The 26,626-nt window shown below is 34.7% G+C and overlaps 1 protein-coding gene across 2 annotated transcripts; it reads left to right on the forward strand.

Annotated features, from left to right (window-relative positions):
• LOC105348454 (serine-rich adhesin for platelets) lies at window positions 1-25,604 on the forward strand. Of its 2 annotated transcripts, XM_066077572.1 has the most exons (42): window positions 1-144; window positions 6,899-6,958; window positions 7,123-7,296; window positions 7,409-7,590; window positions 7,671-7,805; window positions 7,897-8,095; window positions 8,237-8,419; window positions 8,645-8,826; window positions 8,914-9,048; window positions 9,141-9,339; window positions 9,481-9,663; window positions 9,889-10,070; window positions 10,158-10,292; window positions 10,384-10,582; window positions 10,719-10,892; window positions 11,557-11,738; window positions 11,818-11,952; window positions 12,037-12,805; window positions 12,893-13,063; window positions 13,173-13,351; window positions 13,578-13,712; window positions 13,806-13,996; window positions 14,134-14,323; window positions 14,438-14,553; window positions 14,893-15,010; window positions 15,229-15,402; window positions 15,800-15,832; window positions 15,933-16,106; window positions 16,445-16,609; window positions 18,226-18,411; window positions 19,076-19,176; window positions 19,426-19,552; window positions 19,714-19,907; window positions 20,381-20,471; window positions 20,754-20,949; window positions 21,387-21,568; window positions 21,866-22,018; window positions 23,533-23,669; window positions 24,235-24,377; window positions 24,552-24,649; window positions 24,758-24,899; window positions 25,032-25,604. In XM_066077572.1, exons 1-42 carry the CDS (start codon window positions 108-110, stop codon window positions 25,097-25,099), a joined length of 6,909 nt encoding a protein of 2,302 aa, XP_065933644.1. In that variant the 5' UTR covers window positions 1-107; the 3' UTR covers window positions 25,100-25,604. The 2 variants fall into 2 exon arrangements, with proteins under 2 accessions (XP_065933644.1, XP_065933645.1); XM_066077573.1 differs by lacking the exons at window positions 9,141-9,339; window positions 9,481-9,663; window positions 9,889-10,070; window positions 10,158-10,292.
• The last annotated feature ends 1,022 nt before the right edge of the window (window positions 25,605-26,626 follow it).

Raw genomic sequence — 26,626 nt, forward strand, 5'->3', positions numbered from 1 at the left:
TAAACCATGCCGTGGTCCCCCAAGCAGAACTGGTATTGATTTGAGTTATTCAGGGTTCACTTTGCTTTTAGGAGTAAACTGCGCTGGTCGCAGTTAAAAGAAGAAGAATGACGACGCAGAGATACCTAATAGTCGCCGCAACACGTGAGTTTTGGCATACAGAAAATTTGAATGACTTGTTTTTAGTTAATAACGTTTAATTTTTTTTTTACCTGGGAACACCATTCCACACGTATGTGTGGTGCACTGTTACGGTATCCTAGTGTTGTTTACTACAGGTCTTCTAGACACAGGCATTTGTTTCTGTAATTAACCTCTACCCGAAAAGTATGATCATACTCTTTGGGGATAAACTTCACTGCAGAAACAAGGGCTTGTGGATAAAGAATTATGAATTGCAGATGAAAGCATAAAATGTTAAATGTTAAATGGATAAAAATAGAGAAATAAAATTAACTTAAAAAAGTGCCTTCCCACAGATGTTTATTCAAAAATAAAATTTTATTTTATTTCATAACACCAAATATTTTCTTTAAATAAACATTTGTAGGCAGACAATAATCATAGCATTTGTTATGATAACAAAGATAGCTTTGTTATCATAACAAATGCTATGATTATTACATAATTATTACTAATGCATTTGTTTACAAATAAATTATTTGCTGTCATAAACAATATTATTTGCTAGAATTACAAGAAAATTATGTTTGTTGAGAACAGTAAATTTCATTAAATTTGGGTTTAAAAATACATCTTTTAAGGAAAAAAATTGCACCTATCGTCTCGACAAATCTCATAATATTTATTTTCATATGAATGTACTACCCTGCCATATATGTTTTCTAGTAAAACATAGTATATTTCATTTTTACAAGCGAAACACGTCCCTAATTCTTATACCGGTAGTCTTACACAAAATGGAACTAATTTTTGTCATTGTACACTATTTCTAACCCCCCTTAAGACATAATCATATGCAGACTATGCCATACCTCTATTTGATATCACACTGTCCCATTTTTAAAAAAAAATTGATCCTTTATGTTTTTACCAATATAGATTAAATTATCAATATTGTCATCTAAATAAATCTTCAACTTTCTACAAGTTTAAAGGGTTTTACATCTGCAGTAAAACCACTTACCACTTGTAATATCGTCTTTGTTGTAAAAATAAATATTTGACAAAAACAGATAATCGATGGGAATCTTCATGTCTGATCTTCTTTTAGAATAAATCGATTTATATGAGACTCAATTTTTGGTATCGGTTTCGGCAATCGAAGATAAATCCTAATCTATAGTGAAAACAATCGTTACCTAAAAATTATATTTTGCCTAGCATTTTAGAATTTATTTAATCTACTTTTAAACATGCTAAACTAAAATAAATAAATAAATTGATTAAATACAAACAATTTATCATCTAACTTAATCAGAGGACAGAATTCTCTATTGTTAAATCTTTATACAGAATGCGCATTTAATGGAAATATTTAAATCACCTTTCCCGTGATATTAAAGATTCAAATATTTTTTTTAAAAGGAACTTGTTTTAAATTGACTTATTCAATATTTTTGCTAGAATTACTATATATTTGAATGAATAGTACTAAGTAGATGTGAATAGTTGGACTTAAATGATGATTATTTTTGCCTGATGATATACCAGATAAAACCAACAATTTTATATCAGCAATTCAAGCGTATTTTCAATAAGATCATATAGGAAATTGCATACTCTGGTAACTTGCAAAAATGCCTGGTAAGGTACCCTAATTTTTTGCAAGAAAGCTAGTCAAAGTAGTACACAGGCAATTGCGCCTCACGTGAAATTCACGTTAATTTCATGTGATAATCACGTGAAATTTTCACGTGAAATTCGTGTGAAAAGAGTACTCACATGAATTTCACCTGAATTTTTTCACTTGAATTTCACGAGAAAGGGATTTCACGTTAAAATTGTGTGAAAATTATGTGAACTTTCAGATGAATTTCACGTGAAGTTATTCACGTGAAATTCACATGAAAAATTTCACGTGAATTTCACCTCACACGAATTTCACCTCACACGAATTTCACGTGATTTTTCGGATGAAACTTCACGTGAATTTAACGTGAGCCACAATTGGCTGTGTTCATATAGTAAATCAATGACAAATTCCTGGAAAAGGTTTAAAAATTGAGAAACGGGTCGTCTAACCTTAAAAAGTATTACTATAGAACAGTTCAATTTGCGAATACAAAATCTCCAACAAAACGTCATTTCTATTAATGGAATAGAACTTGGTCACGCTGCATGTTTTTCAACAAAAAATGTTCTGTGTTGTTTTTACAATATTTGTTGTAATACATATTACGCAATGGGAAATATTTAAGAGACAATACCAAACATTAGCTTACTCTAAGAAATCATACACACGTTGATTATTAGGAAGATCGAAAAAAGAACTCATATATTGTTACGTTTGAAGAAATGATCATAAAAGGTGGGAGTTAAAAATTAAGATTATACCAGTGTCTTAAAAACACTCGTCCTAAACACAACACGGTTTTTTAAATATTTTACCAAAAGTTATGTCTTACGAAATATAATCTTACTTGGCATGAGAGAAACGCCGGGTAAAAGAAAACTTATCAAGGTGACCTCTTGTAGGAAAAAATGTCAATATGTTTATAACATTCAAAACTCTTTTCCGTTTCGTTATGACGTAAATTGATAATGCTTCATTTTAACACTTCATCGATTATAACAAGACTGTATCTTTATATAATTAGGTTTTTTTTTTCATTTCAGGCCTTTAGAAATCTAAATGTGTAAAGTTATTTGATATTTTCCTATATATTATTTATAATAATGTAAAACGAGAACCTTTGGTATCAACTAAAATATATTCACAGAAAAAGTAAGGATGATTTATGTAGATAAATTGTTACATTGTCTTGGTTGTCAAAAACCTTTTAAGTGTTGCACTAGAGCATCCCTCAGTGGATTAAGATCAGCATCATATAGTCATTTCGAAATCAATATGGATTGGCAAAAGCTCAACAGTCATAATATTGACAAGGCTTCCATAGTTTTCGTGTATTGATTTTCATGGCGATAACTGAAAAATAAAAGACATCGAAATAATTGATAGCGAGATGGATAATTCTTTCAATTATCAGAAAAATCTAATTTGAATGCCATGTAATATCGTACAATTGGCCTGGTGACCTCATTTTCATTTAGACCCATCCTATAGATATCTTGGTAATGGGGCCTTCCACCTTACCCGTGACTTGTCGTGTTTTAAAACATTTCGCAATCCTGAATTCTAGCCTTGTGTTCAATAACAGCCCTTTATTTATGTATGACTGCATTGACTAGATCAAAAGAAAAACAAACTAAAATACACCATCATTAATTAAAGCGCCGAGATCGTGGATTTATTTTTTATTTTGCAATGGAAAAATCGCATAATGATTCTTAACGGTAATTTCAAAATATACAGTTTTTGACACTATTTATCCAACTAACTGTAAAGAAAATTGTAACTTTTATCATACCTTGTTCTTTTATTAAATCATACCCTTTTAAAAGGATATTCAGTGTATTGATAGGAATTACGCAATATGTATATTTGGGGTCAAAAAATAGTGGCACAATTAGATATTATCACTGTAATTGATAATTAATACTATACGGTTATTATGTAACTGATAATCAATATCAATACGGTTTTTGTGTAACTGATACTCAATAAAACATGGTAATTGTGCAATTCATAGTCAATACAACACGATAATTGTGCAATTGATAATCAATACAATATGGTTACTATACAATTGATAATCAATACAATACAGTTACTATACAATTTATAATCCATACAACATTGTGCAATTGATGATCAATACAATACAGTTATTATGCAATTGATGATCAATACAATACAGTTATTGTGCAATTGATAACCAAGACAACGTGGCTATTGTAAAATCATTATCAATACAATACAGTTATTGTGCAATTGATAACCAAGACAACGTGGCTATTGTAAAATCATTATCAATACAATACAGTTATTGTACAATTGACAATCAAGACAACACGGTTGTTGTGCAATTGATAGTCAATACAACACGGTTATTATACAATTTATAATCAATAAAACATGGTAGTTGTGCAATACGGATATTATACAACTCATTTTAAATACAATACGGTAATTGTACAATTGATAATCAATACAACATGGTTATTATACAACTCATTATCAATACTATACGATAATTGTACAATTGATAATCATTACGACATGGTTATTATACAACTCATTTTAAATACAATACGGTAATTGTACAATTGATAATCAATACAACATGGTTATTATACAACTCATTATCAATACTATACGATAATTGTACAATTGATAATCATTACGACATGGTTATTATACAACTCATTTTAAATACAATACGGTAATTGTACAATTGATAATCAATACAACATGGTTATTATACAACTCATTATCAATACTATACGATAATTGTACAATTGATAATCAATACAACATGGTTATCATACAACTCATTATCAATACTATACGATAATTGTACAATTGATAATCAATACAACATGGTTATTATACAACTCATTATCAATACTATACGATAATTGTACAATTGATAATCAATACAACATGGTTATTATACAACTCATTATCAATACTATACGATAATTGTACAATTGATAATCAATACAACATGGTTATTATACAACTCATTATCAATACTATACGATAATTGTACAATTGATAATCAATACAACATGGTTATTATACAACTCATTTTAAATACAATACGATAATTGTACAATTGATAATCAATACAACATGGTTATTATACAACTCATTATCAATACTATACGATAATTGTACAATTGATAATCAATACAACATGGTTATTATACAACTCATTTTAAATACAATACGATAATTGTACAATTGATAATCAATACAACATGGTTATTATACAACTCATTATCAATACTATACGATAATTGTACAATTGATAATCAATACAACATGGTTATTATACAACTCATTATCAATACTATACGATAATTGTACAATTGATAATCAATACGACATGGTTATCATACAACTCATTATCAATACTATACGATAATTGTACAATTGATAATCATTACGACATGGTTATCATACAACTCATTATCAATACAATACGATAATTGTACAATTGATAATCAATACAACATGGTTATCATACAACTCATTATCAATACAATACGATAATTGTACAATTGATTATCAATACAACATGGTTATCATACAACTCATTATCAATACTATACGATAATTGTACAATTGATAATCAATACGACATGGTTATTATACAACTCATTATCAATACTATACAGTTAATGTCCATAGTGTGCAACTGATAATCAAGACAACACGGTTGTTGTGCAATATTGATAGTCAATACAACACGATTAAAATACAATTCATAATTAATACAATACAGTTATTGTGCAATTCATAATCAATACAAAACGGTTATTTTGTAACTGATAATCAATACAACATGGTAATTGTGCATTTTTTAAAATCCGGAATGATGAAACAAAATCAAAGGGAACATGAAAAGGTTAATGGATTCACATAGCTCTTGTATCACCAAGATTGAATATTTATCAGCTAGAACATATGTATAAATATATTGTTTTAAAGTATGCATAGATTATTAAAAGCCAAAACTAAATTTAAGCAAGATGTTTACTTTAAATAAAAAAGAAATGGTGATATTTCTGTCCAAAATACCAAAGAAGCTGTCCATTCAAGAACGAAGGTCCAGAAGGGGGTGGCAAATTCTTTTTTATAACATGAATGTGTAATAGAAGAATAGATCTTAATCAGAAAATAATTATTTTCTTCTTAGTATTGATAAAATGGGCATATAAAATTGAAGAAAATTACACAATTACACAATTTTCGGTTAGTACCTTTTCGTGAAACAAAGTAATATACAAATTGCAGTAAGCGGCACAAAGCTTATATTGATGATCAAGATGATTAATCTTATTTCCTATGTAGTTTGTAACACGAGATTTGATAAGCTAACAAGCCGGGTGTAAATTTTCGTACACCGGACTTGAGCCGGGTGTAAATAAAATGTGACGTCACAATGCAATTCTTGTTAACTTTACAAGTGCACCTATAAATCTTTGCGCAAAATAATGTAACGTTTAATGATGTAAATCAATAAATTATTTGTTAAAATCCCTCTTTCTTAATATTTTATTGGTATGAATAAATGGTTTTAGGCATAATTCCAATTCATATTAATTGATCGTCAAGTTGCAAAGCACTAGTAAAACAATATAATATCAAAATTTGTTAAACATAGGAAATAATTTCGTTATCAAGATCCAATCAAGAGTGTACTAGGATTAACTCCGGGTTGTATTCCATACACCATGAGGCCGCAGGCGGAAAGGTGTATGGAATACATCCCGGGGCAAATCCCCGTAACCCTTAATTAGACCTGGTTAACTAATATTATCAGTTGGGGAATAATCCACTAAACAGAATCCTATTTACATGTAAGAAAATATCAAATATTATACTCTTTTATCAAATATCAAATTTAGATCTATGTATCATTTTTGTGGTTCTGTTTAAATGTTAAAAGACAGAGAATTACAGGGACTAAATATTATACATTCCTTTCAAGAAAATAAATGCAAATTGTGTCAAAAGAAAAAAAAGGTTTGATTTCTATTTGTTTACACAATTGAAACGGGAAAAGTTTTTTTTCTACCTATTATGAACAACTCATTTTGCTTTAAATAAGATTAATCGATTTATAATTTCCCTATGTTATTTCAGTACTTGCAGGCTTAAACGTACTGACAGCTCAGTTACCACCTAAACCTGCCGATGCCTGTAGTAAGTACACAATACCAAAGATATATAAAAAAAAAACATTTTAAGAACGCAAATGATTCAAATACAGTAAAAAAGATATATAGCTTGGATAAAAGATGACGGAAAATTCTCCATTTAGTAAGCACTTCCCGTGTCTGTTACTGTGGACTGGGTTTTTTTTTTAGAGTTCGATAATATGACAACTGGCCTGCCTTGTGCCAAGGAGTGTCCGTGCTACAAGGATAGAGCACCGGGGGATTGTTTGTCTTTTGACGAGTTTGGAGCTTCACTAATTTGCGTCAACATCGAATCCAATGCAACTTTGGCCGCAGCATTGAATGAGACAAATGATGCCAAAGGTACACAAGATAACTGCAAACCACAAATATGAAACAATGAACAAACCATACATTGATCAGTAAAGAAAGAAAAAAGAAATGCATTTAATGATGAAATTTATTGACTTTTCAGTATTCGAGCCGTCATCTGTGATAGGCACCTGTTCCCGCTACGCTAAATACCTGGACACCTGGGCAAAACTGACCGATGCCATGAAGCAGAAAATCATCGCCTTCTTCTCCGACCCTACAGACACCAGTATCACGTATCAAGATGTCGACAAAATGCCAATCCAAGCCTTTGCTGCTATCAACGTAAGATTTAATTTCATACAAACAAACGCATGCGCGCCGGTATCAATCTCTATTTTAAAAGTCTTCGATAAAATTTTTAGAAAACCTTGTGGCGTAGTATTCTAATGAATGCACCAGACAGACTGAAGTTGTCCATTCAAATGAAAATCATGATGAGCAATGATTGCGAGGTCCACAGCATGCTCAAAGGTCTCAATTTTACAGATTTGTATAAGGTAAGATTTTTCACTTATATCACATACGATTTTTTTTCAAAGCAGGTTCATCTTTTATTTTTATAATTAATCGCAAATGTTGCTATTACAGATTAGTGAATCCAAATATGAAGTAGACTCTTCCATCTTTGAAGAAGACTTCTGTAAGGCTATTCTGCGCAACTGTTCTAAGGTGACTCCAGACATGTGGCTGTTCCTTAATATCAGCGCCCCCAACTGCTTTATCTACATCACACCAGAATGCTTTGGAATCAAAGACTTTGGAAATCACAGCTCATATGATTACTGGAGTATGCTTCTTCCTTATTATGATAATTATATCTATATTGAATACTTCATGATTACACGTTCTCCTTTGATATGCCTCTTAATGTATCCATATATGACTGCTATCTAAATGACATCGCTTACATTCGATTTTCTTTCAATAGATTACGATAAACAAGGCAACAGCTCCGGACTGCCTTGCCCTCGTGAATGTCCATGTTATCGGGGGGAACTTGCTGCTGGTGATCAGTTGGCTTATGACAGTTATGGGATCCCACTGCCATGTGCGAAGATAGACATGAACACCACCCTGTCAACAGCCAGGAATGAAACCTCAATGGCAATGGGTATGGCAGGCAATCATTAACTATATGGTGTTCAATTTATCAATACATTTTCATCGAACAAATCAGGTGGCAATTTTCTTTGGTAATTCATCAGTTAAATTTAATTTTTAATTTACCATCCCACATGCCTTTATTTGCAATTCAAAAGATTAAGATCAAACGGCGATTAATTTAGCATCGGTTTTATGTCCTCTGACACCTTTTATTTTCTACTTGATTTCGCAGTATTCGAGGCTTCCTCTGTGATGGGCACCTGTTCCCGCCTCGCCAAGTACCTTGACACATGGGCAAGACTGACCGATGCCATGAAGCAGAAAATCATCGCCTTCTTCTCCGACCCCACAGACACCAGTATCACGTATCAAGATGTCGACAAAATGCCAATCCAAGCCTTTGCTGCTATCAACGTAATCTCTATTTTAATAATATATTAAATAAGCACGATAGATTTTTTCTTTAACACAACTTTAAATGTACTTTGTTTCTCATTCCAGAAAACCTTGTGGCATGGTATTCTAATGAATGCACCAGACAGACTGAAGTTGTCCATTCAAATGAAAATCATGATGAGCAATGATTGTGAGGTCCACAGCATGCTCAAAGGCCTCAATTTTACAGATTTGTATAAGGTAAGATTTTTCACTTATATCACATACGATTTTTTTTTCAAAGCAGGTTCATCTTTTATTTTTATAATTAATCGCAAATGTTGCTATTACAGATTAGTGAATCCAAATATGAAGTAGACTCTTCCATCTTTGAAGAAGACTTCTGTAAGGCTATTCTGCGCAACTGTTCTAAGGTGACTTTAGACATGTGGCTGTTCCTTAATATCAGCGCCCCCAACTGCTTTATCTACATCACACCAGAATGCTTTGGAATCAAAGACTTTGGAAATCACAGCTCATATGATTACTGGAGTATGCTTCTTCCTTATTATGATAATTATATCTATATTGAATACTTCATGATTACACGTTCTCCTTTGATATGCCTCTTAATGTATTTATATATGATTGCTATCTAAATGACATCGCTTACATTCGATTTTCTTTCAATAGATTACGATAAACAAGGCAACAGCTCCGGACTGCCTTGCCCTCGTGAATGTCCATGTTATCGGGGGGAACTTGCTGCTGGTGATCAGTTGGCTTATGACAGTTATGGGATCCCACTGCCATGTGCGAAGATAGACATGAACACCACCCTGTCAACAGCCAGGAATGAAACCTCAATGGCAATGGGTATGGCAGGCAATCATTAACTATATGGTGTTCAATTTATCAATACATTTTCATCGAACAAATCAGGTGGCAATTTTCTTTGGTAATTCATCAGTTAAATTTAATTTTTAATTTACCATCCCACATGCCTTTATTTGCAATTCAAAAGATTAAGATCAAACGGCGATTAATTTAGCATCGGTTTTATGTCCTCTGACACCTTTTATTTTCTACTTGATTTCGCAGTATTCGAGGCTTCCTCTGTGATGGGCACCTGTTCCCGCCTCGCCAAGTACCTTGACACATGGGCAAGACTGACCGATGCCATGAAGCAGAAAATCATCGCCTTCTTCTCCGACCCCACAGACACCAGTATCACGTATCAAGATGTCGACAAAATGCCAATCCAAGCCTTTGCTGCTATCAACGTAATCTCTATTTTAATAATATATTAAATAAGCACGATAGATTTTTTCTTTAACACAACTTTAAATGTACTTTGTTTCTCATTCCAGAAAACCTTGTGGCATGGTATTCTAATGAATGCACCAGACAGACTGAAGTTTTCCATTCAAATGAAGATCATGATGAGCAATGACTGTGAGGTCCACAGCATGCTCAAAGGTCTCAATTTTACAGATTTGTATAAGGTACGTTTGTCCACTTATATAACATACGATTTTTTTTCAAAGCAGGTTCATCTTTTATTTTTATAATTAATCGCAAATGTTGCTATTACAGATTAGTGAATCTAAAGGTGAAGTAGACTCTTCCATCTTTCAAGAAGACTTCTGTAAGGCTATTCTGCGCAACTGTTCTAAGGTGACTTTAGACATGTGGCTGTTCCTAAATATTAGTGCCCCCAACTGCTTTATCTACATCACACCAGAATGCTTTGGGATCAAAGACTTTGGAAATCACAGCTCATATGATTACTGGAGTATGTTTCTTCCTTATTATGATAGTTTTATATTGTATTGAATATTTTATCACTATACGCTCTCCTTTGATATGCCACTTAATATATCCATATATGATTTAAATGATATTGCTTACATAAGATCTTCTTTCAATAGATTACGGCAACAGCTCCGGACTGCCTTGCCCTCGTGAATGTCCATGTTACCGGGGGGAACTTGCTGCTGGTGATCAGTTGGCCTATGACAGTTATGGGATCCCACTACCCTGTCCGAAGATAGACACGAACATCACCCTGTTAACAGCAAGGAGTGAGACCTCAATGGCAATGGGTATGGCAGGCAATCATTAAATATATGGTGTTCAATTTATCAATACATTTTCATCGAATAATTCAGGTGGCAATTTTCTTTGGTAATTCATCAGTTAAATAAAATCCTTAGTTTACCATCCCACATCCTTTTTTATTCAAAAGATCAAACGGCGATTAATCTTGCATCGCTTTTGTTATGACAGAGGTTAAGCATTTGAACGTGTACGTGTACGAGTACGTGTAACTAGGAGAATCCCCTAATTTTATGTGTATTACGTCATTATTTCTGCATAACACGTCATTCTACATGTTGTACAAAACGTGTAAAATCAAACTTTCCCGGAGGTGAATACTTGTAGCATTTTTCAAAATATAGACTTTGTGTATATGAAAAGTTGTTTTATGTAATGAAGACGATGTGTTGAGCACGACTCTGCTTTTCCTTTCATCAAATTCATAGAAGTATTGCATAATCAGTAAGAGAAAACTAACATGTTAAAAATGTTAAATCTAATTCTTTTACACATTCATTTACAAGTACAATTTATTTAACATAAGCAAAAATCAGTTCGTGTTCCTAAAATCAGTACATGTTAACATATTTGTACCCCTAGATGTACACGTTCAAATGCTAAACCCTTCTAATCTCTCTGACACCTTTTGTCTTGTACTTGATTTTGCAGTATTTGAGGTTTCTTCTGTGATGGGCACCTGTTCCCGCCTCGCCAAGTACCTTGAAGCATGGGCAAGACTGACCGATGTCATGAAGCAGAAAATCATCGCCTTCTTCTCCGACCCTACCGACACAAGTATCACGTATCAAGATGTCGACAAAATGCCCATCCAAGCCTTTGCTGCTATCAACGTAAGTTTAATTTCATTCAATCAAACGATCAGGTACCGGCGTCAAACTCCATCTTCATAGTCTTTGATTTAAATTTTAGAAAACCTTGTGGCGCGGTATTCTAATGAATGCACCAGACAGACTGAAGTTGTCCATTCAAATGAAGATCATGATGAGCAATGACTGTGAGGTCCACAGCATGCTCAAAGGCCTCAATTTTACAGATTTGTATAAGGTGGGTAGTGTGTATTCTCACATATTTCATTGACTTGATCGTGTAGCTGCTTATTACAAATTTGACCAAATGTTGCTATTACAGATAAGTGAATCTAAAGGTGAAATAGACTCTACCATTTTCCAAGAAGGCTTCTGTAAGGCTATTCTTCGCAACTGCTCCAAGCTGACTCCAGACATGTGGATGTTCCTCAATGCATCTGCCTATAGTTGCCTGCCTTATGTACCTCCAGACTGTGCACAACCACAAGACATGTTTTCATCATTAAGGAATTCCACAGATTTTAGTCGACCGCCTATGAGTACCGACGGAATGTCCCGTAGTTCTCCATTGCCCATGTTCTCTGGAAGTCCCACATTCCCTCCAAGGTCTTCTGACGTAATTTCGCGTAGTTCTCCTCTACCAATGATATCGGGTAGCACTCCATTCCGTACAATGTCTTCTGACGGAATACCGCGTAGTTCACCATTACCAATGATATCGGGTAGCACTCCATTCCGTACAATGTCTTCTGACGGAATACCGCGTAGTTCACCATTACCAATGATATCGGGTAGCACTCCATTCCGTACAATGTCTTCTGACGGAATACCGCGTAGTTCACCATTACCAATGATATCGGGTAGCACGCCATTCCGTTCAATGTCTTCTGACGGTATGTTATCGAGGACTGGTCCTATGCTCACAAGTCCACAAGGACCTCTACCTTCAGATAGCCCTCGTCCTACAGACCTGATGATGACCAGTTCTCCAATGCCTAGTGGAAGTCTTTCACCTCCTCGTGAAATCGTGGGCTCGAATACAGGGGAGATCCCACCTGCGGACTACTCTGTGGTTATGTACAGTGGATGTGGTAAGTGGAATTTCTCCATTGTTTTCGTTTGGTTTATGTTCTTATTTACCCGGTATTAGAGTTACTGCAATCTTTTGTTTTTGACAGATGCTGGTGCGGAAGGTCTGAGGTGTCCCAGTAACTGTTCAGACTGCTACCAGGGCAAATTGGCCACTGACTGTTATTCTTATGACAAGTATGGCAACTTTTTAGGTTGTCGGACATTTGCTGGAAATGCTACTTTGATGAGAGCTCTAAATGATACCACAGTCGCAAAAGGTATGTCTTTTGCCTCATTTGTAAGTGCAACTTTCATATGTTGATGAATCCGAATTTCCTTTAATACTGTTTAAGTTATCTAACGAAACAATTTTACTTCTTCCTATAGTTTTTAACGCAACTGCAGAAATTGGAACATGCTCTAGACTTAAAAAGTACTTGCGTAAATGGATCAGTCTTGACAGCGCTACGAGGGATAAAAGTATCCAGTTCTTGAAAGACCCAAAGTCCGTGTCAGACGAGGACGTAGTTGACAAGATCCCGGTGGAAGTCTTTGCAGTTGCAAATGTATTAAAAATCATTTATTACCATCGTTTTCAATTTTTAGTCAACAGTGGATGTGCAATAATTCTGAATTGTAAAGAATGTACATTCATAACTAAAAAGTAAAACAAATAGATAAATCCTTGAAAAATAAATGCAATTCATTATAATAATACCCCTGGGAGAATCATTAAAAAAACTTGAATTGCTTGTAATTTCCAACCGGTGTTCGAATTGTTCTTTTTTGTAGAGAACCTTGCTTGACAATGTAACACAGGAAGCGTCAATCAAACAAAAGCTTTACCTAGCAACGACATCTTACCTGTCAAGAAGTTGTGAAATCCAGGACCATCTCAAGTCATTCGACCTAGAACAATCATACAAGGTAAGTACTTTACTTGTCTTATTGAAGGAAACCTTTGCAATAGATTACCGGTAACTTCACGCTATGAGTTTAAAATGTTTGGTATTTTTCTAGGATGCGTTACAAGCGGGTAACGTAGACGCCAGCTACTTCAATACGTCTTTGTGTAAAGCATATATGGCAGGCAAATGCGACATCTCCATGAGTAAATGGCGGTTTGCTTTAGACAATGCCCAAGAATGTGTTTTGGATAAAGCAGTATGTCTGAAAGATGTAAAAGACGCAACACTCGACAGTCTCTTCACGTAAGCTTAACAATTGTCTGTATGTCTTCTTGTCTTAAGAATACACAATGATCATCACCATCTTCATCATCATTATCATCTGAATCAATATTATGCAAAATTATTACTTCCTAACAGACAAAAAAATCCTCTTTCAGGGTCACCTCAATAAAACAACTGTGTAACAGGACTGACGTAGAAGCCACAGCCCAGGACCTCTTTAGGAGGCGCATGAACTCCTACCTCGGCAATAAGACCACATTTGCATGTGATGCCGATTTTCTGCAAGTCATGAAAGTCTGTTCATTGGACCCCAAGTTTGTGATCAAGTTCTGCGATCAAGCAAAGGTTCTACTATATCTACTTTATTCTCTCTCTCTCTCTCTCTCTCTCTCTCATTTTTCTCTATTGCACTAACAACTAACAATCTCTTATATTACATGTATGACCGATATTCTTCAGATCCCCATGTTTTCACCGTCAGAAGAGCACGCTGACGAATGGAACATTCTCAAAGCAGAGGCTCTACAGAGCGCAAACACTGACTTCTCATCGCTAGACAAAGCAACCCTTGTATCGTTAGTATTGTCGCTATTTAAAAGAAACATCTTATATATTTATGTTTGAAAATTAAATGTTGATTGACGATATGATGGCATACTTAGTATAAGGCTTTGCTCATTTTTGATAAAAACTAACTAATTTATGGTCACGTACTATTACAATGAACACCCACCTCATTGTCTGTTAAACGGTTCATACTTCTTAATGCTGTGTTACCCGGTAAATCAAATTTATAAATAAGAAATGACTTTGCTTTTTCATTATTTGTAAATAAAAAAGCAGTACAACATTACATCATAATACAATAATTGGGTTTAGATAAGATTATACAGATGTCATTTTATCTCCTAAAGGTACTTACCCATTTCCAAATCGCTAATGAAGACTCTCGATAAAAGTACTCTGGATAAGGTCAAGGAGGCCGTATGTACTGATGACGTATTGGCAGGCGTAACGTTTAGCGAGGATGACGTAAGTCACGTCACGTGATAATTCTCATTGGTTGAATGTAATTGTCTCAAACGTGTTTAATTTCAGACACATTAAAGAGTTTTTATTTTGAAAAGAAAAAAAACTTTCAGTAAAGGGAGAACTGATTTTGCTGTGACTGAAAAAAAATTAAGGAGAAATAAAATAAGAGAGGATGTTGAGTACCGGTATATCATGTTTAAGTGCTGTGCTCTTTATAGATACGTGATGTTCTGGATGTATTGCTCACGAAAGGAGTCTTAAACAAAACTACCGACAAAGCTTGTTTAGTGAAATATGCTCCAATGGAAGTAGCAGACTTAATGGATGCGACTGATTTAAGGAATAACTATGACAACGGGAATCTGAATGTCACAAAGCTCACTCAAACTCAGGTAAATTGCGGTGCATAAATTAAAATTGTACTCAATCTCGGATATTTAAGAACATATAAAGGCATACGTGTGGATATCCATGGGTTTGTTTTAAAGTAAGAAAAAAATAATTAAAATTTATATTTTAAAACTATTTTCCAAAAATGTATTCACAGGAAAATAAAATTCAACAGAATTTTCTCAAACTTTGATTAAAATCGTTACTTAGACGTAGCCCATAGCTCAGGTTGATCTTCCTGCCATAAATAAGCTAAAGCTATAGATGTTAATGTCTTAAAAACATACGTGACACCATTCTTCATCTATACATATCAGGAATGCTATAGGAAATCACAAGTAAGGAAAATTAGATCAACCTCTAACAATTGTTGCTAAAATATTTTTCTCTTACTTTCAGTCAAAAGAAATTTGGGAGATGGTCAAAACAGAGGTATGTAAAATGATAAAAATTAATATTCCTATTAGGATCAGAGAATAGAGTAGTGATTTTGTATTTTACTAATTTTCTGTTAATTATTTTCATCATATAGTTGACCTCTGACACTAAAATCAAGGAGAACGCCGAATTAATTATTCGTCACGGTCCCAGCACGTTGGACTCGCTGGGTATCCCACTGACGAAAGACACAGCAAAGACGATCCTAAATGCCGTCAAAAACACCGACAATATCAACCCTGCCGTCAAAACGTCCGCCATGATGGCGGTAAGACATTAGTAACCTGTTACTAAAAATAGTGTCAAAAACGAAAATGGTTAAAGTTATACTTAAATCGCATTACCTTTGGTAACACAAACCACATTGTATGAGTAATGTATTCTAGTTTGTATTGAAAAAGAACATTTTGCACCTAGAAAGCTGCCATTTCTTTCAGGAAGTATATGTATAAATAGTTACTGTGACTATCACAAATTCACTGGTATTATCCAATTTATGATTAAACATTTCAATTATCGTTACTTCCCTATTTAATCCCATCGATAATATGTATCCAATAACTTACCTGTGTGATTTCGTTGATTGACCTGAATTGTTCTTTATAGTCTTACGATGACTCGGACCCCGCAGAATCATTGAAGATGATCATGTCTGCATCGTCTGAGGAAATGTTGAGCTTTTTTCCCATTAAGAAAATAATGAGCATTGCTCCAGCTAGCCTCACGGCCTTATGTGGTTCAGCCTTGACTGCAGATATTCCAAAAAAGCTGGTGAGTAATTTTTTTTATTAATAACAGAATCACTCAATCAATTTAACGAGGCCGAGTACAGAACGAGTACGCACGCTTTTGCGCAGCGTTTCATTTGTATTGTGACGTCATCTTTTTGCTTGGTTGACGCCATGGCGTGATAGTTTCAACTGCAGATATTCAGCGAAAATTGTTGAAAATATCTCGTTTGATGCGTAAAGATAATGTTATATTGTGGAATAAACATAAATGTCTCGAAGTATAAGCTATATTTGGGCTCGGGTCGAAATCGTAAAGAGGGTTCAGCAAGCCTAGTCCTCTGTCACGTTTTCTTAACCTGCCTAAATATAGCTTAATTCATATATTTCAAGACAGTAACCATGTATTTTATATAAATGACCCTTAATATGTGATGTTATATATTTATTTATTACTTAAATATGTCTGAATGTTTTAATAATACAATAAAGATCACCATTTCCCCCTTTGTCAAATATAAAATAGCCATAATCTGACAAATCTGGGAAATTGGGCATACAAATAACAACTTTGATAAGAGCCCTGGAACAAACCAGGAGGTAATAGGTTTTTTTTATTTGACCATTTGATGCCTTTTAGCAATAACTTTAATATGTAGAACAGAAAAAGAAATCCCTAGGGCAGAAGTTTTTAAAAAATGTAAAAAATGTGCAAAACTGATACATTTCAAGCAAAATCCCATAGGGTCCTATGTTAAAAATTATCATACTTTGAGATGACCCCTTAAACAAACGGTGTGGTAAATGTCTTATTTTTCTATCTTAAAATAATAAATATATCAGTACAAATTCATGTAAAAAATTTCATTCAAAAATCTAGGGCAGAACAAATTAGACCCGGCCTCGTTAATGACATAATCCACGGATCTCCATTAAAATAAAACAGATCAAAACCCTTCGTGAACGAATAGTCCGTTTACTAACTTAATTCGTTATTAATTATTTATATTTTAATCATCGATATTAGCAAATTAGGGTTAAATATTTTCAGACAAAAGCCTATATGATACAAAATGTTTACTTTGAGTTAAATTGCTGATATTATTAAAGCCAAATAAGAACATATGGCTATACAAGAATTAATGCATATTGCCAAAAAATTTGATTAAGTTGTCTAATAACCAAATCATTTCGTAATGAAGTAAGAGAAATTTGATATCAATGAACCCAGTAACACTTAGAACCTTATTATCAAGACCTTGAACTTTCGGTTGGACGTAGCTATTTATTTTTTGCGTCAAAACAAGTTAAAAATGACGTGGTTTCAAGCAAAATATGCACCGATTGCGTAGTCTTAGCTCAAAAGCCAGACAAATGTTGATTTCAAAGAGCCATGGCTGAGTGGCCAGCAATGAAATAGACAGACCTACGTCACATTGCTGTTTGACACAAGATCCAAAGTCCAAGCTCTTGTTAAAATGGTTCAAAACCAAAGATACCTGCCTCTTTTCTTTTGTACGTGGTTTATTCTTGTTAGTGTGTCTTGCTTCCAAAACAATATCTCTGCAATGAAGTAAGGGGGAATTAACATTCAAGAAACTAGGAGTGATACATGTACTCATGATCTACCTGACTCTTTACGTCGTCTATATGTTGCAGGGTAAAGCCCTGATGAACAAGTGCCAGGACGCAGGGACACAGCTGGATCTGTCCACCGTCACCAATCTCCTCCCTATCATTGGATCAGCCCCCAAGGAACGCTTCGATGCCATCGACACCAACAGCGCCGACTGTGCCTCCATCCTGTCCAAGATCGCCGAGTCTACATCTATCACGGCCGAGAAGGTACAGACAAACACAGTAACATCAACCAAAATTATTGTAGGATTATTGCCTACAGCGTGGTCGCCTCCTCATCGATCAAATATGTGTTATAAACTATTACTATACTATAGTTCCATGTTAAATACTGAAATCTGATTGGTTTAGACGCATTTGGTAATCCGTTCTATTACCCTCAGCGTTAGCAACACACTTGGCAACGGGTAAAACAACGAATTGTTACATGTGCGTAAATTATGCGCGTACGGTTCGACATAGAATTCACTTTATTTCTGTTTAAACACAGTAAAATTTTCTTTAAAATTAAGACATTTAGTATAATAAAATAAATAGTGCCTGTTTGGGAGGGTAAGTTTGAAATTGACATCCCTCGAAAACCATTGTCAACCGACGCGAACTCTTCACATTTGTTACATATAATGAATTGGGATTTATTTTGAATTGCACGTTACTCTGTACCTAAAATAAAATAAATATAATTTGCCCTATATCCCGACATAAAAGTGAGGGCAAAACAGTGCCAACAAATGTCATAATGATAAACAAAATTACCACCGATACAATCTTTCTTCTCAGTCAGTACCAGTTACCATCCACTCACAAGCACCTGACGTCGTTTAATATTAAATCCTAATCTTCATTTACCATTGTTTTGTTTTACCTGTAGTATGAGTACGTGTGCCAGAAGTTGCACACCTGTGTGTCCTCCTCCAATCTGGACCTGTCGGACGCATCCACACTCTCGGGCAACGCTCTGGCCTGCTTTAAGTAACTATTCATTTTGTCTTCCCAATGACTAATTTCAACATTTGTTTTTACTCCAACTGCATGTAAGCAAAAGTTTCATCATTTTGTATCTGTAAAAAGGTTGCAGTTTTTAAATACAAAATTCTCAGATTATCACATTATGTTTTTACTTGCTCCATGATCTTATACTTCTATCAGGAAAACATTTCCTCTTTTTGTTTGAATTGCCTTTTACGTGTGGATTGCATTTTCTGTGTTTCAACTTGACAGCAAAACCATGTTAAAGACTCTTGGAGGGAGCTGTTCAGACATCACCACAAAGATTTGCTCAGCTGACTTCTCCATCATGGACGGTAAATCAAGAAAAACAGACATCAAAGAGTACGCTTTGGAATGTGTAAGTATTGGATACCAAATTTAGCCTCACTGAAAAGAATTTTTCTATTTTTATGAAAGGATGAAAGCTGACAATTTTCTTTTCATATCTTTACTGTAATCTTTAATCTTTTTCGATGATGAAAATTTTATTTACAAATTTTTTTTTAATGAACTCTGTAGCTAAGCGTGTCTAGCACCCTCACTGAGTCCTCCATCGACAGCCTCGGGGACTGTGTGGAGCTGCTGGGAAGCACCGAGATTTCTAAGATGGACAAGTCTGCGACCAAGGCCGTCATCAAAGCTCTGTCTGGGAGTGGGGACAGGTTCACGTGCTGGACGATGGCTGAGAAATTCATGGCTAGATACTCAGCAGTGTAAGGCATTATGAAAGTGTTTTACTAATTTTTTTCATGTAAAAAACTTTTAAAATATTTTTAACTATGTGTGAAATTAGGAATATGGCATGAGCACGCGTTTAAAAGAAGAGAGCGTAAAATGACATCAACTGTAGTGTCCTTCTGACATATTTTAATTTTAGCAATAAAAAGTATAGTCATAGCAATATTTTATTGCTCAAATTAAAATATGTCAGAAGCACAGTAGCGCAATTAAAATACAACATTCAAAACAATTATCAGTGATTATAAAACTACTAGAAATAAATAATTCGTATTGATTAGATTTAGCTTTAGAGAAATACTAGACCATATTCGCCATACATCTTTCAACAATTATTTTCATATCATTACAATAATCATCATGTGATTGTCAATGATGTCAAGGGGACACTTGATATGACGTCAGAAGAACAGAATAATCTATAACAACCTTTTTTTGCTGGTTTCAGAAAAGGGAGCGACATCATATCGGTCACAGATATCATGGGCACATTCAACGATTGGACCGTTGGTCTACAAACCGCTGATTTCTCAAGCCTGGTAAGAACCACTTCCTGGAATTTGTTAAGAGGGCGGGATGGTAACGGCCATTTTAAGGCCATATTTACCTCCTTTTAGTTTAAATGAAAAGCGTAGTAAAAAAACATAGGAAAATATTAAAATTTTAAGTCAAAACACTTTTGGTTTTCTTTAGAAAATAAAAACAATATCAGTCAAAATATCCTTTATGGCAGTTTCGATGAGTATTTTTGTTCTTGTTTTACAGTATGTATATGACCGTTCAAGAAGCTTTCTTGTCATGTGGCATTATTTAATTTTCAGTCTGGTCTCTGCGACACCATATCTGCCATCGGTAAAAGCTTTAAGAAGAGGGGCGCCTTGAAACGCAAACTGAAGAAGGCTGGCCTTTTGACGGAGTGTAGCGAGGACTATGACGCCATCAGAACAGAGATCAAAGGTTACATCAGTGCCGCTCTCCAGGCCTGCTCCGCCTCCAGGCGCAGGAAGAGGACCACAGGTAAGGGATGTACATGTAGCTATTGGTTGCTGGACGCCACAGGTAAGGGATGTACATGTAGCTATTGGTTGCTGGACGCCACAGGTAAGGGATGTACATGTAGCTATTGGTTGCTGGACGCCACAACTTTTGTGTCATGTTAGAAGTAGGTCTGTTTTGTGACCGTAGGACAACTTTGCAAGATTTGGTGGTATCTCTGTGTTAATTTTGCTGACAAATCATATGGAATATATTAATGCAAAAGATGATGATAGCCAGTTGTATACATCATAGTAATAGAATATACTAGCTGTATATCGCATTCAATAAATTTATCATACAATTAAAAATATATCGTCATAATATAACGTCGACTGTCCTTGTTTTAATGTCTTCTCGCCTCTGTCATAAACAAGTATGATATAAAGCCGCATTTTACCATACGAACGTTTTTCCAGCCTCCATCACGTGTGCACAGTTGACTAGCATGGGAACCTCGATGCTGAGTTCACTGACCACATCCCAGCTGTCCGGAATCCAGGACACAGACTTCACCCAGTGCGCCAGTCTGCTGGGGAGTCCCACTGACTACAGTACAGAGCAAAAACAGGCCCTGGCTACAGTCGCCAAGCGAGCCACGGTAAGTGCCGCTTCTTCAGAGTGCAACTGTCTGGCAAACATATACTTGAATGATGTACATACGTATATAAGGCAAATCATTAAATTTAAGTAGGTGTTTTTTTTCCTAAAATATGAGTTTTATTTGCAAAGACAAAGCATACTCGAGTAATGTATGAAGTGTCATGTTGGATGCTTCATTAATTTATAAGTGTGTACAATACTTGTTAAATTCACTCTACTTAAAAGCGGTATACTGTTTCGAATTTATTTGAAATGTTTGCAGTAGACATTTTGATAGCGAGTATTTACCTTACAGGTGTACGGTGCCCCTAGCACTTGGTCATCGGCCACCATTCAGAGCCTCGGTTCTATTAACCAGGGACTGACCTCCACAGAGCACGACACAATGACCTTCACCTATGACGACATCGCTCAGCTTGGCGCGTTCTCAGAGTGGGAAGATACTCAGGTGAGATATAAACCAACAAATGATACACAGTAACACTTTTGGTTATGGTTTTAAACGTGTAAATTACATGCAAAAATAAAAAAAAAACAAAAAAACACTGAATAGTACAACAGACAACAACTCTTTTTGGTTTGAAGCAAACACTGTTGAATTGAAGAATATATTTGTACTTGTCTTAAAAAAGTGAGTCAAAGCGGATTGCAAGCAAATATGTCAGGAAAAAACAATGCAAATAAGTGTAACAGTCCTCGCACATAATAAATAAGTCAAGACTGTTGAGGGTTCGACTTGGCTTTATGTATTAAGAATTTTGACCCTGTAACAATTGCATAACATATATCAGGCATAAAATAACATAAAATAGACATGTTTATTATAGAATTTCTGATATACAATATCAACATTATCAATAATAATTAAATCAATTACAAGGGAGATAACTTTATATTACGTGCATATATTGTATACAAATATAAGCCTCCCAATATAAGACAATTACACAAAATATACTAATCATACCATTCTGTTGGAAAGGGCCTTTATCAAAAATCTTATTATTGCCATATGATGTAATGTCATATGAATCTGTAAATTTAGATATGATAAATACCTTGTTTTTGTAATAAAACAATATTAAAGGTGGTTGTTATCTCTTGAATCAATATGGCATATTTGAATTTTTCGATATATGCAGCTTAAGCGGGTGCAAAAATTCCACCTTGGCACTGGCATAATTATCCGGCACCGTGTAATTTACATATAAAATATCTTAGTGAGACAAGGTATTGTTTGCTTATTACATGTAACTTTATCTTTGATGTCTTACTTTATTCAGAAGAAATATGTGATAAGGAAATTATCTACTGCAGAATTACTAGGTAAACATTTTAATAAATAAATTAGATATATTGTTACTAGTATTAATAATAAACATATTAACTTACCAATACAGAGGAAATGTCAATTTTATATCAGTATAAGGTTTTTGTCAGGTCTGTCATAAATATACTTTGACTGCCCAAATCAAGATCATGACAAAGAGTAACCAAAATCTAAGAACTTTTGGAGGGAAAACCTTGCTAACCAATCCAAACACAGAATAGAAACTAAAACACCAACACGATTAAAAGACATATCTAATATTTGGCCATTACTTAATTATATACCTCAGACAGTTTCACTGACCAGCCAAGCACTATGCTTGACTGCATACTAATTGCTTAAGTAATATCAAAGACTACCTGATGTAGGTATAAATCTATTTAAATAACAACCTTGACTATGCAAGATATAATACACAGCATAATTATATTACTAGAATACATTATAATAACAATACACTTATCATATATATATATTATATAAAATGATTCTGCCACATAAGCAGAGGGGTTTTATCCCAAACTTATCAAAGATGTTTATGTACGTTTAGATTTTTGAACATTTATTTATAGGTCTATATGAAATCTTGTTTTCATATACTTTTTTCGACATATGAATTTATGTTGTTTTAGAAAACCACCATTTTCAGTAAATGGACAAAATCAAGTTCCATTTCAACGATCACATCATCTGAACTTCGTTCCCTGGGTCACATGACTTGCGCCATGACAACAAGTCAGATACAGCAAATTACCACGAGCGTTTACGAGTAAGTATTTGCTTCTTCATTACTAAAACACAAATGAATTTCAACTTTGTCATAACTATTTGATGATTAAGTATTTAGTTCTTCGTAATTAAAACATGTTAGTATCCACTGTGTCAAAGCACAGACAAAGAAAGTTTTAACTTCGTGAAAACTCAAACATAGATATTAATTAACTTCGTCACAGCTGAAAAATAAGTAAAATCATATCAACTTCGTCATGACACGGAAATAAGTACATGTAAGTATCTAATTCGTATATCTCAGACATAAATAAGTAATCACTTCGTCATAACTTAGAGTTTAAGTCTGTAAGGACCCCCCCCCCCCCACCCGTCACAATTCAAGTTTGAATTAAAATCCAGTATGTCATGATTCAGAAGGAGTCCATATTGACAACCGGTAGTTACGTAAGTAATTGAAGGTAAACGGTTTATGTTGGCCAAAGGATGGTACTCTCTAAGTCTTCTTTTATCTGACTTATTGTACTGAATCCTTTAAAAGCAAAATGTTTATTATTAAAAGGACACTCTTTGTAACCCAGTTTCCCATTTTCCACAATTTTCAGAGATTCCGCTGATAAAGTTGGTGAAGTGACAAGCTGTAGCGCCACACAGATGGTAGAATTCGTCAACCACGCCAAGACCGCGTACGGATCTACTGTCTCTAACTGGACCACGGTTCAAATCACCAACGTGGGAGTTCACATCGGTACCGAGACTTTTTTATACCATTGGGAAGGGGGGTAGGGCTGCTGAATCTAAGTTTGATCTTATAGAGGGTTGATTAAATGGTGTAGCAACATGTACCACATATGTATACTCCCTAACTAAGCCCACAAATACAATGATTATTGTGCATGAGATTTTCTGTTTACTCCGCTAGGTGGCCTGAGCAAGACAGAGATCGCCACGCTGACCGACACACAGATAGACGAGATCTTGGCCTCCCACATCACTCTTATTCCGTCCTCCGTATTCTCTGTGAGTAACCCCTTCCTACATGCTCAGGTGTCTTTCCAATCAATACATCACACTTGATTCACATTATTGTTTTGTTTGTGTCTGGTTTACATATCGCTTTCTGTTCAGGGCTTCACTGCCACACAGCTGAGGAATCTCAGCCCTGCTCAGGCCCAGGCCTCAACCACCACCCAGAGATCCACCCTCAGCGCCTCACAGATCTCGGCGCTGGAGGCTGCCGCGGGAGTATCATATACCAGCTCTAGCGGAGGTATATAATGATAATTGTAATTAGGTGATATAAAAGGGTCAAAAGTGTCCTTCATAATCATGATGAAATTTTTTTAGGAGAGAATCCGGTATTTTACATATAGATGACTAAGGTATACATTTTGTTTTCCAGTGGAGCGTTCGGTCCAAGTGTCATGGCTGGTTTTAGCTTTGACAGTGGTACTGAAGCTGAGCCTGTAATGGGGAGACAACCCATGTAGTAGTGAAACCAAAGAGAGACAACTGTGATATTAATGTTATAGACTAGACACCCGTGATTTTTTTTTTTACTTAAATTATAATTGTTGTAAATTCGTCATTTTAAATCTAAATAAATTACAGACGGTGTCGGCATGATGCATTGTGTTTTAACCGCTGGCGGTTGAAGCTCAAATGATTGCTGTATACTAGATGTCGCTTCGTTAAAAAAATAAATTCCAGAATTTAAGTAATTTCTTGCGTTTTGCTACTGATTACAATGTGAGACTTACATCAAGTTGATGACAATTGTATCCCAATCAGTAAGCATACGTGATGTAACAGTAGTTTCTGTGTCAATGATACAGTTGTTAGGTAAAAACAGCAGTAAAGAAATGACAGCACAATTTCTATAGTATACCGTCCAAAATTTGTCTAAGCATAGCATGTACCTGTTTCTCTGTCATTGAGCCCACAACTGTTGAAAAATAAAATATTTTTAATTATGGTTCTTTGTACTTATTGATTTTAGTCTTCGTCGTTATTAATATATGATAATTTCAACCAACCAATTGCATTGTAAATGCTTTTTGATGTAAGTTAATGTAATTTTACTTTACAATTGGGAATTAATGTACATCAAAAATTTATTTTAAATCTAATCAATAAACAGTACGGAATGGTAAAACTGAGAAATGAATGGCTTTACATTTTTGGGAGTTGATTTTAATGTCAGTTACTCAGACAAACCGATAAATCGAAAGTGAAACAGTGTTTGGACCTCGGCACAAATCATTGCTGCTGACAAGACTTAGTTCCTGAAAATAATCGATAAATTCGATGTAATGTATGCTAAAGCATTGTTTTTCAAGGAAACTTATTTATAAATACCTTGAAAATAGTCAGATTGTAAATGGTACGAACAATTTAAATATTTTTTGTAGTCGTATGTATTCCTACGCCAGAGTTCAATATATAGTCTCGTTCAACTCGACGCTCGGCTGTCTCCGTAAATCCTTGTCGGAGATTTACGGTGTCAGCCGAGCGTTTGGTTGAACGAGACTAGAGTTCAATATTGCTTGGATCCATACAATTTTCGAAAAATATTTCTGTTACTGATACATAGTTTGATCGAATTAAGTTTTATCTTTAAATATTATTTAACATGATTCATATGGGGGTTTCTCGACATTCTTGTCGAAAAAGTCCAAAAATTCATATTATAAAAATGTGCGTAATTCAAATTAGAAACTACATGTACTTGTCATGCAAAATAACATATCATTGATTTTGAAATAACTAAACATCGACAAAATCAACTCCCGTCAGTTCTTCAGGACTTTGATTTTACATTTGGTGTATGAATAAAGAGTACATGTAAGAACATGGCACAAAAATCCAACGTTCTTTTATCATTTATCTTTTATCTACTTAATGAGATATTTCCACTTTTTAGCTCACCTGAACCGAAGGTTCAAGTGAGCTTTTCTGATCACCCGTTGTCCGTCGTCCGTCCGTCCGTCCGTCCGT

This window comes from Magallana gigas, chromosome 2 (assembly GCF_963853765.1).
Source record: "Magallana gigas chromosome 2, xbMagGiga1.1, whole genome shotgun sequence".
NCBI lineage: Eukaryota > Metazoa > Mollusca > Bivalvia > Ostreida > Ostreidae > Magallana > Magallana gigas.